General features: G+C 44.4%; 1 protein-coding gene across 1 annotated transcript in view; it reads right to left on the reverse strand.

The window, feature by feature from the left end:
• The window catches only part of camsap2a (calmodulin regulated spectrin-associated protein family, member 2a), a 142,898-nt gene that overhangs the window by 23,577 nt on the left and 103,766 nt on the right, over nucleotides 1–15,555 (reverse strand). Inside the window, 4 exon segments of the mRNA XM_055642443.1 lie at nucleotides 2,758–3,606; nucleotides 3,608–4,895; nucleotides 9,280–9,352; nucleotides 13,390–13,472. Of these exon segments, the coding sequence (XP_055498418.1) occupies nucleotides 2,758–3,606; nucleotides 3,608–4,895; nucleotides 9,280–9,352; nucleotides 13,390–13,472 (2,293 nt within the window).

Below are 15,555 nucleotides of genomic sequence, written 5' to 3' on the forward strand. Positions count from 1 at the left end.
CTGGGTTTTATAACCCCTCCCCCTCCCCCCAGAAAAGGTGTGGTCTTTATGGCATGATTGACAGGAGATAGATCCTCAACATTTTTTAAACACTAATAACACTTTTACTTTTCATTGATGGGAAGAATTATCTGTACCTGCTGAGCAGAGGGGGACTAAGATGGCCAAAATCACAGCCGTAAGTGGTAGCGTTTTATCTAAAATCAATATAGTGCAAACAGGAAGTAAGTGCATTTGCAGTAGTGCCTTTTAACTTCAAGCCAAAGCACCCAAACCGCCATTTGCAATAAGTAGTGCCTTTCAACTTCAAGCCAAAGCACCCCAAGCCGCCATTTGCAGTGATTGAGTAGCCTTTTTTAAACTTCAAGCCAAACGCCCCAAGCCAACGTTTTATTAAAATCAATATAGTGCAAACAGGAAGTAAGTGCATTTGCAGTAGTGCCTTTTAACTTCAAGCCAAAGCACCCAAGCCACCATTTGCAGTAAGTAGTGCCTTTCAACTTCAAGCCAAAGCACCCAAGCAACCACCATTTGCAGTAAGCAGTGCCTTTCAAGCCAAAGCACCCAAACAACCATTTGCAGGCAGTGCCTTTTTGCTTCAAACAAACCACATTTTCATTTTCAAATCACATTAAGGGGACTCACAGTTGAGTAGACATGTGTTCAGTGTTATTCAGAGCTCAGATTGATGTGACCCTTTGGCTTCATCCATCTTGCAGAGACTGAGTGAGGCACACCACTTCCTGGTTTTATAGTCCCTCACCCTCCCTCCAGCAGGGGCAGCAGAGAGAATGGTGCATTTTTCAAAAACATTAATATCTCTCTGATTTGTCATTGATGGGAAAAATCCTCCGGACCAGGAAGGCGGAGGGGGGCTCTGAGCGAGGTGGCCAAAAATGACGGCCGTAGGTGGCGGCGTTCTCTCGGAAATCATAGCACAGTGGGCCAAAAGCGGTCAAGATCAGACTTTTAGTAATATAGGTAGATTCAGGTAAACTGCCAATATGACAATCGAAACTCTTTGTAATCTCATGCTATAAAAATCATACCAGAGACATTCAAACAATTTTTTAACTATTTCAATCTTGAACAATGACTACTTCTAATTAGAAAATGCAGTCGTTAAATGACAAGAGTATTTGAAACGAAACCTAAAAAGAAAATAATGTGTAGGAAATAAAATAATGGTTCACTCAGTGAGTGGCTACTGGAATTCAGAAAGGCAGGTCACCCAATCTATATATGGTCAAGGTTGTTCACTTGACAGTACATTTACAAAACACTTATTTCAATATGTAATTCATTTTAAAAGAAACATACTTAGTAAGTGCGAGCTGGGCGATGGGAATGGATCTGGCTGTTCACAACAGAAGAGGTTTGAAATATATTTTTTATCAGGCTTTTAAAAAATAAACAAATAAATTAATTGAAGAAATATTTAATTATGCACATAGGTTTGGCAACCTGGGACAAAAGATTTATTTTGCTCAGGATACTGAAGTTACTATTCAATTCCAGCAGACTTTTTATAGGAATGATGCAATAGAAAATTGCTGATGATGTTCCCTGCAAGATTGCTCCACATTGTGTGGAATTAAATTGTGATTTTATACTTTAATGCAGTCCCGAAAAAGGCAAATGAAGACATTAAAAGGGTGTTGATGAGTGGGCAATGTGCAATAATTATAACTACAGGCAAATCAAATGGAAAAACACCAAAATTGTTAACTAGGCAAAATTTGTAGCCACATCATAAAGCCAATACAGTGTTATTGATGCAACTTCAGACATGGGGTGATGCATGATTAAAGGGTTAGTTGTTGGAATTGTATGAGATACTAGACCAAGTGCAGACCCGTTGGGTCTGTTCCCCCAACGTGCAGTTGTGGGGGGGGGGGGGGGGGGGGGGGGGGCGGCATGCAGCATCACACACACTACCTACCCCCCCCCCCCCCCCCCCGAACTCACGCTAATCACCCCTCTTGATATCATATTAATATTAATAATTTGCTCCTTTTACCCCATAACCACCCTATCTACTGACGCATAGCCCCCAACTTGCAGTCACATCTAAAGAGGGGGTGGGGGGTGGGGGTAGAGAGTGAGGGCAGAGGGAGAAGGGGTAGAGACAGAGAGAGAGAGACACACAGAGAGAGGGGCAAGAGGGATAGGGGGGTGGAGAGTAGAGAAGGGAGGGTGGGTGAGGGGGGAAAGGTGGGGGAGGAGGGGAGGAGAGAGAGAGGGTGAGAGTGAGGGGGAGAGAGAGGGAGTGCTGAGAGGGGGGTGAGGGAGAGAGGTGGGGAGCAGGGAGGGGGAGGAAGTGGGGAGGGATATAGACATTTGTTCAGTGTCATTCAGAGCTCAGAGTGACAGAGACTTGACAGAGCTCCATCTTGCAGAGACTAATTGAGGCACACCACTTCCTGGTTTTATAGTCCCTCCCCCTCCCTCCAGCAGGGGCAGCAGAGAGAATGGTGAATTTTGTAAAAACATTAATATCTCTGTCATTTTTCATCGACGGGAAAAATCCTCAGCACACATGCGGCGGAGGGGGGGCTCTGAGCGAGGTGGCCAAAAATGACGGCCGTAGGTGGCGGTGTTCTCTCGGAAATCGCAACACAGACGGCCAAAAGCGGTCAAGAACAGAGATTTAGTAATATAGATAAAAACCTTGATGTAAACTATCAATCTCCTTTGGTTTCAATTAATTTTAATTGATACACTTTCAACCGAGAATGCAAACCCTTTGCCACTTACTTTAAAGAAGAATCCACAACACAATTTCTGTTCTTCAACATGTTCTTTTTCACCATTATTTGCTTCATCCCCTTCCGTTTCCTCGTCAGACAGCTTTAATTCAGAAAGGGAAACCTCAATTAAGGTTGGCTTTCCAGTCCGGTCAACGGGATATTTTCTTTTAGTCGGAGTGTCTGCTGAAGGCTCAGAATTTTCCGTCGACACCATGGGCCCTTGCAATATTTTGGGCTCAAATTGCGACTCACAAGCCTCTGGTTTAAAAGGCTTTTCATTTGTGACTTCACTTTGTGGCTTCGCTACCTCAGTCGTGGATTTTTCACAGTCTGCTTTCGGAATGTCCTCTGGTTCGACATCTCTGAGGAAAATGAATGACCTCATCTGGGTCTGGCTGGGGGAAAACTGCCTGAGATGAGGAAGCCGGTCGACAGAACACGTCGGGGTGAGAACACGGTTTAATGGCTTTATCTTCAATTCATTTGGCCTCGATTTCGAATTCTTCACGTGCGAGAATGAAGACCTTCGCTTAACAGTTTGAGGAGAGCGTTGGGTGGAACGAGGAGATTCTCCAGAAGAGGAAAGGGAAGGAGATTGTGACCCGGTTGACCGTGAAGAGGATCGCAGCTCTCTGACTTGCTTCTGTGGTGAGGATGATTGAGTCGGGGGAGATATTACCCATGCCTGCTGTTGCTGTTGTTCTCTCATCTGCATTATTAATTCCTGCTGGTTTGCCAAGCGTTGCATCTCTTGTTGTAAGGCGTGTAAAGCCGTATTCATCTTCTCAATTAGTCTGTTGTATTCCATGATGTCAACATCTCCCATAGCTTCTTCAGTGGGGCTGCTTAAATTCCAGCCAACTCGTTTTTTCTGAATGAACGGCAGTGGTTGAAGACTGAACACCATGTGTACTGCTATCTGTGGAGTTGCCCGTCATTCCAATTGCATCAAGTTTCTCCTCACCACCCCCCAATCTCTCTTCATGTTCACTTCCAGGCTTCTTCAATGGAGAATTATCATCGCCCTTCTTTCTCACAACATTCAAAAATGCTGTCCTGCCCATTTTTTGCCTTTGCCTCGTAAAAGCAGCTTCGACCTTCTTTTTCTGGGCTTCAATAGCTCGCCGTTTTTCCTCGAGCTTCATTTTAAGCTGAATCATTTCAGAAGCCAGCAGCTGAGCCGGATCTCTGGTTAGTTTGCTGAGACTTAGCTCAGTTAACTGGCAACTGGAGACCACACCAGGGGTGCAAAGCTCTGAACTCTCTGGAGTAGTCTTCTGCGAACTGCTGCTGCTCAATCTGGCATCAGGGGTGTTCAACTTCTTCAACTTTTGTTCGGCAAAACTTGTCATCTTAATTGCAGAACCTGGAGAAATGCCATTTCCAGATGGTAAACCAGCAGCCAAGCAATTTGAGCCTGGAAGTAAAATGAAAGGATCATCATTTTTCAGATCAGAGTCATGAGGTTTGGACGTGTCTTCCATATCTGAATCCATACTAACGGTGTAGTCTCTAAAGGAAAAATCTTCATCAATTGTTTCCTGAATATCTTCGGATGGAACATGGATTCCTGTGTCCACCTCTGTATTATCAGTCAAGGAGCTAGTAGTGTCCTTAACCTCTGCAATAGAATCCAGGCTGCTGGTTTGATTCATGTTGGATTTTGCAATAATGTCATTGGAATTTTTAACATGCAGGAAGAATCCATCAGCTAGTTGTTCAGATTCAAGTTCTAAATAAGGCTGGTCTACATGATGAATTATATGTAGAGCTTCTTCAATGCTTGGTGGGCCATTGTGATTCTCGTAGTCTCCAACACCAAAATTATTTTCCTTTGGGCCATTTGACACTGCATCTTGCAGGGGGCATCTTCGCAGATTGTCCGTTGCTGAACCAGGACCCCTGGCTGAGCATTCAAGTCTCTCATCGTGACTAGACACATGTGTTTCTTCTGTCCCGTTGCTCTGCCCGTTCATTGGCTGCAAAGATTCATTTCTAACCAAATGTTTAGGAGTGTTGTTAACGTTTGAAATTAAGCTGTCATTACTAATTGATCTGATTAAAGTTTGGTTAGTTTTACTGGATGGATCAATATCATTGTCTGAATCAAAGGGTATTTTGAACGACACTGCTTGGGGAAAGGATCTGTGGAAGAAAAACAAGGGGTTTATAACTAACAAATATTGTCATTTTAAGAAATAAAGACATGAAAAATATATATCAGGCTGCTTGTTCATCGACCTCAGCAAAGCGTCCAACACTATCATCTCCAAACTCATGAACAAGGTCCAAAGCTCCAAAAGCTTGTCCTCTGCACTTTCTGTTGCAACTGGATCCTTGACTTCCTCATCAGTAGACTTCAACCAATGCAGATTGGTAACAGCATCTTCTCACTGATCATCAACACTGGTGCTCTGCAAGACTGTGTGTTTAGCCCCTGCTGTACTCACTTGACACTATGAGCATAGACACAGCCCACCGGTGAAAGCATCGACATGAATCGCTACCTCAAGGTGGCGGAATCCATCATCAAGGATCCCCACCATTGGATACGGCTCTGTTGCAGCCACCAGCATTTGGTAGGTCTTGCAGAAGCCGGAAGTTTCAAATCACCAGGTTCAGGAATGGCTACTTTCCTACAACTTTCAGGTTATTGAACTGACCCTCAGAACCTAATCCTACTTCAACAATGGAACTCTACGGACCACCTCTTGCACTATCATGGACCTGTTTTCCTTATTGTGAATTCTTGGTGGTGCAGCATTACAGCTCTTACAGCGTCGGAGATCCGGGTTCGATCCCCGACAACAGGAGCTGTCTGTACGGAGTTTGTACGTTCTCCCCGTGACGGCGCGGGTTTTCTCCAAGAGCTCCGGTTTCCTCCCACTTACCAAAGACATACAGGTTTGTGGGTTAATTTGCTTGGTATCAATGCAACTTGTCCCTAGTGTGTGTAGGGTAGTGTTAGCGTTTATGTAATTTATAATTTATGTTTTTCCATGCTGATTGAGTCTGTGCATGTGATAGCAGTGGCAGGAGTAACACATCAGCATAGATTTATGAAGGGGAAATCTTGCTTGACTAATCTTCTGGAATTTTTGGGGATGCAACAAGTAAAATGGACAAGGGAGAGCCAGTGGATGTAGTATATCTGGACTTTCAGAAAGCCTTTGATAGGGTCCCATATAGGAGATTAGTGGGCAAAATTAGAGCACATGATATTGGGGTAAGGTATTGACATGGATAAAAAATTGGTTGGCAGACAGGAAACAAAGAGTAAGAATTAACGAGTCCCTTTCAGAATGGCAGGTAGTGACGAGTGGAGTGCCGCAAGACTCGGTGCTGGGACCGCAGCTATTTACAATATATATTATTGATTTAGATGAAGGAATTAAATAACATTAGCAAATTTGCATATGACACAAAGCTGTGTGGCAGTGTGAACTGTGAAGAGGATGCAGGGTGATTTGGATAGGTTGGGTGAGTGGGCAGATGAAGTTTAATGTGGATAAATGTGAGGTTATCCACTTTGGTGGCAAGAACAAGAAGGCAGATTATTATCTGAATGGTGTCAGATTAGGAAAAGGGGTTGTGCAACGAGACCTGGATGTCCTTGTACATCAGTCACTGAAAGTAAGCATGCAGGTACAGCAGGCAGTGAAGAGAGCTAATGGCGTGTTGGCCTTCATAACAAGATGATTTGAGTAAAGGTGCAAAGAGGTCCTTCTGCAGTTGTACAGGGCCCTGGTGAAACCACACCTGGAGTATTGTGTGCAGTTTTGGTCCCCTAATTTGAGGAAGGACATTCTTGCCATTGAGGGAGTGCAGTGTAGGTTCACGAGGTTAATTCCGTTGTGATGAAACTGTCATATGATGAAAGAATGGGGCGACTGGGCTTGTATTCAGTGGAATTTAGAAGGATGAGGGGATCTTATAGAAATATATATAATTATTAAGGGATTGGACACGCTAGAGGCAGGAAACATGTTCCCGATATTGGGGGATTCCAGAACCAGGGGCCACATTTTAAGAATAAACGGTAAGCCATTTAACCGAGATGAGCAAAAACATTTTCACCCAGAGAGTAGTGAATTTGTGGAATTCTTTGCCTCAGAAGGCAGTGGAGGCCGATTCACTAGATGCATTCAAAAGAGAGACCCATCAACAGACTTCTAAAATACTGGGTACACTAATACAGTGGATTTAAAATATAAAAAGTGGCACGGACTTGGAAGTGGTTTGTTCCTACTTTGCCATCCCCCAATTAGATCTATTCTGCACTCACATTGAGTAAATTGTTCTTATACTACAGTTGCTTCCTCTCCATAGTATAGGCAAGTATATATGTTCTTGGTAGAATATAACAATTTTAGATATCTTACGCTGTAAATAATGACAATGAATCAATATTTGTGAAGCTTGCAAACAGGAATTAAAAGGAGAATCTAATAAATTAAAATCTAATTGTTTTATATGTCGCACGATTCATTTGTACCAGAATCAAATGTCATCACCAAGCCCCATACTGGTGATCATATGATCAATGAATGAGGAGCAGCAGGTCCTCAGCCCTTCACCATTCAATCATGGCTGATCCAAATATAACCTCAACCCCACATCCTGGCCATCCATGATAATATTCCACCCCCTTGCTTATCAAATGTCTGCCTAAACCTGCCTTAATAACTTTCAAACAGTCCATTTACTCGGCTCTTATAGAAAGCTTGGTCCAAAGCTACACCTCGGAAAATATTTTGCCACATTTCCAGTTTAAATGAGCAATTTTTAGTGCCATATAACCATATAACAATTACAGCACGGAAACAGGCCATCTCGGCCCTACAAGTCCGTGCCGAACAACTTTTTTTCCCTTAGTCCCACCTGCCTGCACTCATACCATAACCCTCCATTCCCTTCTCATCCATATGCCTATCTAATTTATTTTTAAATGATACCAATGCCTCCACCACTTCCACTGGAAGCTCATTCCACACCGCTACCACTCTCTGAGTAAAGAAGTTCCCCCTCATGTTACCCTTAAACTTCTGTCCCTTAATTCTGAAGTCATGACCTCTTGGCCATGGCATCCAATTCAGATTCAGATTCAATTTTAATTGTCATTGGCAGTGTACAGTACAGAGACAACAAAATGCATTTAGCATCTCCCTGGAAGAGCGACATAGCAAATGATTTGAATAAATAATAATAAGTGTCCGGGGGGGGGGGGGGGGGGGTGGTGATTGGCAGTCACCGAGGTACGTTGTTGAGTAGAGTGACAGCCGCCGGAAAGAAGCTGTTCCTCGACCTGCTGGTTCGGCAACGGAGAGACCTGTAGCGCCTCCCGGATGGTAGGAGGGTAAACAGTCCATGGTTGGGGGGAGAGCAGTCCTTGGCGATGCTGAGCGCCCTCCGCAGACAACGCTTGCTTTGGACAGACTCAATGGAGGGGAGCGTGGAACCGGTGATGCGTTGGGCAATTTTCACCACCCTCTGCAATGCCTTCCGGTCGGAGACAGAGCAGTTGCCATACCATACAGTGATGCAGTTGGTAAGGATGCTCTCGATGGTGCAGCGGTAGAAGTTCACCAGGATCTGAGGAGACTGATGGACCTTCTTCAGTCTCCTCAGGAAGAAGAGACGCTGGTGAGCCTTCTTGATCAGAGTTGAGGTATTGTGGGTCCAAGAGAGGTCATCGGAGATGTTGACTCCCATGAACCTGAAGCTAGAAACACGTTCCACCTCCGTCCCGTTAATGTGGATGGGGGTGTGCGTGCCGCCTCTGGACTTCCTGAAGTCTACAATGAGCTCCTTGGTCTTCTTGGAGTTAAGGGCCAGGTTGTTGTCAGCGCACCATGCTGCTAAGTGCTGGACCTCCTCCCTGTAGGCCAACTCATCGTTGTCGCTGATGAGGCCAATCACCGTTGTATCATCTGCATACTTGATGATGGTGTTAGTACCATGTACAGGTGTGCAGTCGTAGGTGAAGAGGGAGTAGAGGAGGGGGCTCAGCACACAGCCCTGTGGAACGCCGGTGTTCAGGGTGAGGGTTGAAGAGGTGTGCTTGTCTAACCTCACAGACTGGGGTCTGTTGGTTAGAAAGTCCAGTATCCAGTTGCAGAGGGAGGGGTCGATGCCCAGGTTACCGAGTTTGGTGATCAGTTTTGATGGTATAATGGTGTTGAATGCTGAGCTGTAATCGATGAACAGCATTCTTACGTACAATTCCAAGTTATCCCAGAGAGATCCCAAGTTATCCACCAGAGAAAGTATTGTCCTAACATCCACCATGTCAAGACCCCTCAGGTTAAATACCATATGTGATAATTCGCACCTGGTCAAAGACTTCTTAAAATAGCACTAATTAATCGTTGGAAAAAAACAAGGAACTGCAGATGCTAGGTTACAAAACAATACACAAAATATTGGAGTGACTCTGCAGATGCTGCTTCTCCTATCCATGTTCTCCAGAGATGCTGCCTGGCCTACTGAGTTGCTCCAGCACTCTGTGTCTTTTGAAAAAATGACTAACCTGTGTTTCTTTTCAGGCCAAGTCCCAGCGTAACCCTCCATGTAAGACATGGAGGTAGATCGACGCATGATTCCTAGAAGAAACAATTTAAAATAAATGTATTTGTGAATTGAACAAGAAAGGAAAATTCCAATAATGTGGGATCCTCAAGAGGTTGCGGAACTGGACCAGCAGATATTCACACACACTTGTAATTATTTTGTTCTTCGACGTTACACAGATATTTGTCCAGTGAATCAGGTGTTTATAAGGAGCATGGAAATTGGGTCTCATGTGAATTTAAAGAGGGTTCACGAAACAGAACAAGTGAGTCTGATGTTAAACCAAAAGGATCTCTGAACAGTTTGACAGCTGATCATTCGGGTTTCCCGGTATGTGCAATGCCCGTTTCATAGACTTTGGCTCCAATCTCCATCTCTGTTGGAAATTACCAACTTGCACCTCAAGTTGTAACGGCTTGTGAAAAACAGCTTTTCCATATTTGTATTAGTGTAAGAGAGAGTAACCTAGGCCGTTTGTAATATGCATGATATTTTAATCTGTTATCTGCAACATTCAGTCCTGACTGCAAATGTTAATCCTTCAACTTAGATTGTATCACTAGTATGGGTGTGTGTGTGGGGGGGTGGGGGTGGGGGTGGGGGGTGGGAGGGAGGAAGTAACCTTTAATCTCTCCCTGCACGGGAGACCCGACCTTTTCTTTGTCGGGTCTCCGTTGTCGTTGGGGCTGCAACGAGGAGCGGCCTCCAACAGGAAGACCGGGGGCTCTGGTGCCGACGACTCACCTCACCGTCGCGGAGCTGGCCGAGTCCGGAGCGGGTGGAGCGGTGGTGGAGCGCTGCTGCGGCCCGACCTCCGGAGATTCGGAGGCTGCAACTGCGGGTCTGGCAGACGGCGGCACCGGGAGCCCGCGGGTCCCTGGAGGGAGACCGCTTTTCAGGGCTCCCGCAACGGCGACTTCTCCCGCCCGAGTTGCGGGGTCGAAGAGCTCCTGGAGCGGGGCCTCACAGCACCGCCCCGCGCGGTTGGAATGGCCGCGGGACTCTGCGAGCGCACGCCGGGGGCTCTAACATCAAGAACCCGGTGTGCGACCTTGCACCACCCGGCGTGGCTTTAATGGCCGCGGGACAATCGCCATCGCCAGCCGGGGGCTTTGGCTTTGACTCTGACATCGGGGCGGGGAGGGGGGGGGGGGGGAGTGCAGTGGAGAGATAAGTTTTTTTGGCCTTCCATCACAGCGATGTGATGGATGTTTATGTAAATTATGTTGTGTCTTGGGTCTATTTGTTTGTAATGTATGGCTGCAGAAACGTCATTTCGTTTGGACCTCAAGGGGTCCAAATGACAAATAAATTGTATCTTGTATCTTGTAAACCAAAGGCAAAAAAAGCAGAAAAGGTGTAGGGTACATATTTAGAACGGCAACCACAAGCTCAAAGACACACTCACAATCCCAAAAGATGCTACCTACTTGTCGAGCATTTCCAGAATGTTCTGATTGTATTAGAGATCTTCAGCAACTACAGTTTTTTTGCTTTGAACTATGCCTCTCCACATCTGAGACAATACTGAAACCAAATCTCGTAGCACCTTGTGTCTCCTGCAAACTATTCAATTAGCCTCAGTTCCCTGTATCTACAGTAACTTAAATCCCACATTCCCAGCTCTCTTACCAATAGCATTTCCCCCTAAGTTCATGTGGACAGAAATACGAGGACCAACCAGGACATCATTGCAGGTTTAGCGTACCAATTTTAAACTGCATGAACGAAAACCCAGGATCACGTGCAGTTTTTCAAAAATATCAAACCGGGCTGCTCATCTTGTTCACCTTCAGTGAATTGTGCCAATTCCTTTCCAGATTTTTCCATAAAAATGTACTTCTCATATTTCCTCACCTCATTAAAACACTATACTTCATGCTGCCTGGGCAAGACCACCAGCACAATCAAGAACCCCGGCCACTCCCTCTTCTCCCCTCTCCCATCAGGCAAGAGGTACAGAAGTGTGAATAAGCATGCCTCCAGATTCAGGGACAGTTTCTTCACGGCTGTTATCAGGCAACTGAACCATCTACCAGCTCAAGAACAATTCTGACCTTCTATCGACCTCTTTGGAGATGCTCAGACTATACTTAATCTGACTTTATCTTGCACTAAATGTTATAACCCTTATTCTGTATCTGTGCACTGTGGATGGCTTGATTGTAATCACGTATAGTCTTTTCGCTGACTGGATAGCACGCTGACTGGATAAGCTTTTCACAGTACCTCAGTACACGTGACAATTATAAACTAAAACTAAACCCATGCTGGGACTGCTCCCCGTCACGTTGCACATTAATGATTTGGACAAGGGGATTGAAGGTTTTGTTGCAAAATTTGAGGATGATATGAAAATAGGTGGAGGGGTGTGAAAGCAGGGACTCTGCAGAAGGAGGTTGGGAGAACGGGCAGAGAAGTGGCAGATGGATTTAAGTGTAGCAAAGTGTGGAGATGCATTTTGGCAGTACGAATAAAGGTGTAGACTATTTTCTAAATGGGGAGGGAATCCAGAAATCAGAGATACAAAGGGACTTGGTGCAGGATTCCCAAAAAAGTTAATCTGCTTCGAATCTGTAGTAAAGAAAGCAAACTCAATGCTAGGATTTATTTCAAGAGGGCTTGTATACAAAAGCAGGGATGTAATGTTGAGACTCTATAAGGCGCTGGTCAGGTCGCATTAGGAATATTGTGAGCAATTCTGGGCACCATAACTGAGGAAGGATGTGCTGGCTCTGGAAAGGGTCCAGAGGAGGTTTATGAGAATGATCCCAAGATTGAGTAGGTTAACCTACGAGAAGCGTTTGTCGGCACTGGGTCTGTACTCGCGGGAGTTCAGAAGAATGAGGGGGGACCTCATTGAAACGTACCGAAAAGTGAAAGGCTTGAATAGAGTGGATGTGGAAAGGATGTTTCCACTAGTGGGAGAGTCTAGGAGTGGAGGTCGTAGCCTCAGAATTAAAGGACATTCTTTTAGGAAGTAAATGAGAAATGTCTTTAGTGAGAGGGTGGTGAATCTGTGGAATTCTTTGCCACAGAAGGCTGTGGAGGACAAGTCAGTGGATATTTTTAAATCAGAGATAGATTCTTGATTAATATAGGTGTCAGAGATTATGGGGAGAAGGCAGGAGAATGCGGTTAGGAGGGAGACACAGATCAGCCATGATTGAATGGCTGAGTAGACTTGATGGGCCGAATGGCCTAATTCTACTCCTATTCCTTATGACCTTATGAAGCTATAGTTATTCACACCCACCACAGAGACTTGAGCATCAAAGCTTTGGAGAAGCTGCTGGAAAAGTAGAGATCTCACAGCTACTGAATGATCATATGCAGATGTTTTAATAAAGATGACCAAGAAAAAAATACTGGCGGGCACCTGGGAGAACATAGCTGATATTCTCTAAGAGATCACTGCGGGATGTTTTACTCGACTTTAAAGGAAAGATGGAGGCTTTCCTTATATACCATCCAGAAGAAAGCACTCTTACAGTCTCAAACTCCCTCAGTATTTGAGTGGTGTGTGTGTGCGCCTGGGTCTCTACAGTGGGAATTAAACCGGTAACTCTCCGATTCTGACCAATATTTCCAGCACTTTGTTTTTATGCTGGGAACAGGTGTGTGGCATGTAACATTGTAGGAGTGGCTGGTGGCGACAAAGCAGCAGGAACAGGCAGACTTGAGACAAATGGTGAGTTAGCAATGAGGAAGTTCAAGTGTATAAAGATGCCAATATAAATAATGAGAGTTCAGGACAAGTTGCAGAATCAGAAGAAATAGCATATAGGATAATGGGCTTTGCATAAGAAGACAAACGGTGCAAAACAAATGAAATTCTAACTAATTTAAAGAAACTGGATCACTTCAAGCTCAGCAGTGCAGCAAGTTACGGTGCATCTGAGCAATACAGTTTATATCAGTGATCTGATCCCATTACATTTGCTATAGGTGTAAGACATGGAGTGCAGCAGAATTACCAATGGATTCATGGTTTGGAACCTGACAGTGGAATGAAACTCAAGCTCTACACAAGGCACCTGACAGGTAAATATGTAACACATGTTTGTACCTGAATCTGATGAATGTGGACGTTGCTGAGTGTGCCGCAAGGGCAGAAGGGGCTGCGATGGTGAAAATGTTGGACTCGCTTTGCTGAAAAAGAGACATTTCTTTAAATAACACCAGGAATTATCCAGGTTAGAAGCATGCATTTCATGTTCATTCGATGCTAACAACACAAATGCATTATTTTGATTCATTGCAAACGAGTACTTCAGTCTTCACATTTTATGCCCCACAAAAAGGTCTGATAACTAAACAAGGCATCCTGCCAACTTGAGTCTGAAGAAGGGTCTCGACCCGAAGTGTCACCAGAGATGCTGTCTGACCCGCTGAGTTACTCCAGCTTTTTGTGTCTATCTTCTGCCAAATTGCCAGTTCAGTCAAACCACAATCATTAGAGTCAGTCCATTTTGGATGTTATTTGTTGGGCTTTGAGATTAATACTTTATCCTTCTAACTGAGGGGCGCTGCTTCCATCTTTTGCTTTATAATACAATGTTAATATAGTTAAAGCTACCACAAAATAGGGTATCCACGATCAGTCATGCATTCTTGTTTAATACAATAAACTTGGAAAAATTAATTGATTTGCCAGAGAATGTTTTAAAATGTCCTGAGAATTAGTCGTCCAAGTCTGGGTGCACATGATCATATTTATTGAAAGCCCCACCAGCATTATGTAATTAGAAAGACAGATGGAGATTTTGCCAGACTGAAAGCAAAACGTGGAAGGAGCAATCGTCAATGAGTTTGGAAGACAACATTTCAGTTTCACCAAGACTAACGTAACCTCCAAAATGACCTGATTGCAGCAAAGTTAATGCTATGGGCATTTGTGCACAGTTTGGACTGGGCACATGCAATGAGGAAGCAGTGGGCTTTCAACTCCCTTTGATTACATAATGGGTCATTCAAGATTCTTCATCAAAATATATTTCAGGAGAGAATATAGCTTAAATTTGGGGTTGAGAACCTACAATGTGAAACCGAGAACTCTATATAGGTATTGTATGGATTTGTGTACTAGCCATTCCTGGCCATTGGATGTTGTGTGCCCACTCCAATACAGATAGTCATAGTCAAACACCATGGACACAGGCCTTATGGCCCGACTTGTCCACATCAACCAAAATGCCCCATATAAACTAGTCCCATTTGCCTGCGTTCGGCACATATCCTTTAAACTATTCCTATCCATGTTCCTGCTTAAATGCTGCTATTGTACCTCCCTCGACTACTTGTGTCAGAAAGAACTGCAGATGCTGGTTTAAATCGAAGGTAGACACAATATGCTAGAGTAATTCAGCGGGTCAGGCAGCATCTCTGGGGAGAAGGAATGGGTGACGTTTCGGGTTGAGACCGTTCTTCAGATTGATGTCAGGGGAGTGGGCGGGACAAAGATAGAATGTAATCAGAGACAGTAAGACTGGTGGGAGAACTGGGAAGGGGAAGGGGATAGAGAGGGAAAGCAAAAGGCTATTTGAAGTTAGAAAAGTCAATGTTCAAAGTAACCTACCCAAGCAAAATATAAGGTGCTGTTCCTCCAAAATGCGCTGGGCCTTGCTCTTGACACTCCTGAGTGATTCCTCAATTAGTCACAAAATAGTCTCGCTGAAATGCTTGTTCAGTAAATTGTTGAGTTTTACCCAAGTGTTGAGCACTACACGCATGTTGAGTTCTTTAGTACAAAACTATTTAAATGAAACCATAATGGAAAAATAAGGTTTTTAAGGGTTTGGACACGCTAGAGGCAGGAAACATGTTCCCGATGTTGGGGGAGTCCAGAACCAGGGGCCACAGTTTAAGAATAAGGAGTAAGCCATTTAGAATGGAGACGAGGAAACACTTTTTCTCACAGAGAGTTGTGAGTCTGTGGAATTCTGTGCCTCAGAGGGCGGTGGAGGCAGGTTCTCTGGATGCTTTCAAGAGAGAGCTAGATAGGGCTCTTAAAAATAGCGTAGTCAGGGGATATGGGGAGAAGGCAGGAACGGGGTACTGATTGGGGATGATCAGCCATGATCACATAAAATGGCGGTGCTGGCTCGAAGGGCCGAATGGCCTACTCCTGCACCTGTTGTCCATTTGTAAATCACCTTGCTTATCTGATATAATACTGAAGCATCTACACAAATTCTATTTTTTCTTTAAGAATACACACTACAAAAATTAATCT

Source organism: Leucoraja erinacea, chromosome 10, assembly GCF_028641065.1.
Source record: "Leucoraja erinacea ecotype New England chromosome 10, Leri_hhj_1, whole genome shotgun sequence".
Lineage (NCBI taxonomy): Eukaryota > Metazoa > Chordata > Chondrichthyes > Rajiformes > Rajidae > Leucoraja > Leucoraja erinaceus.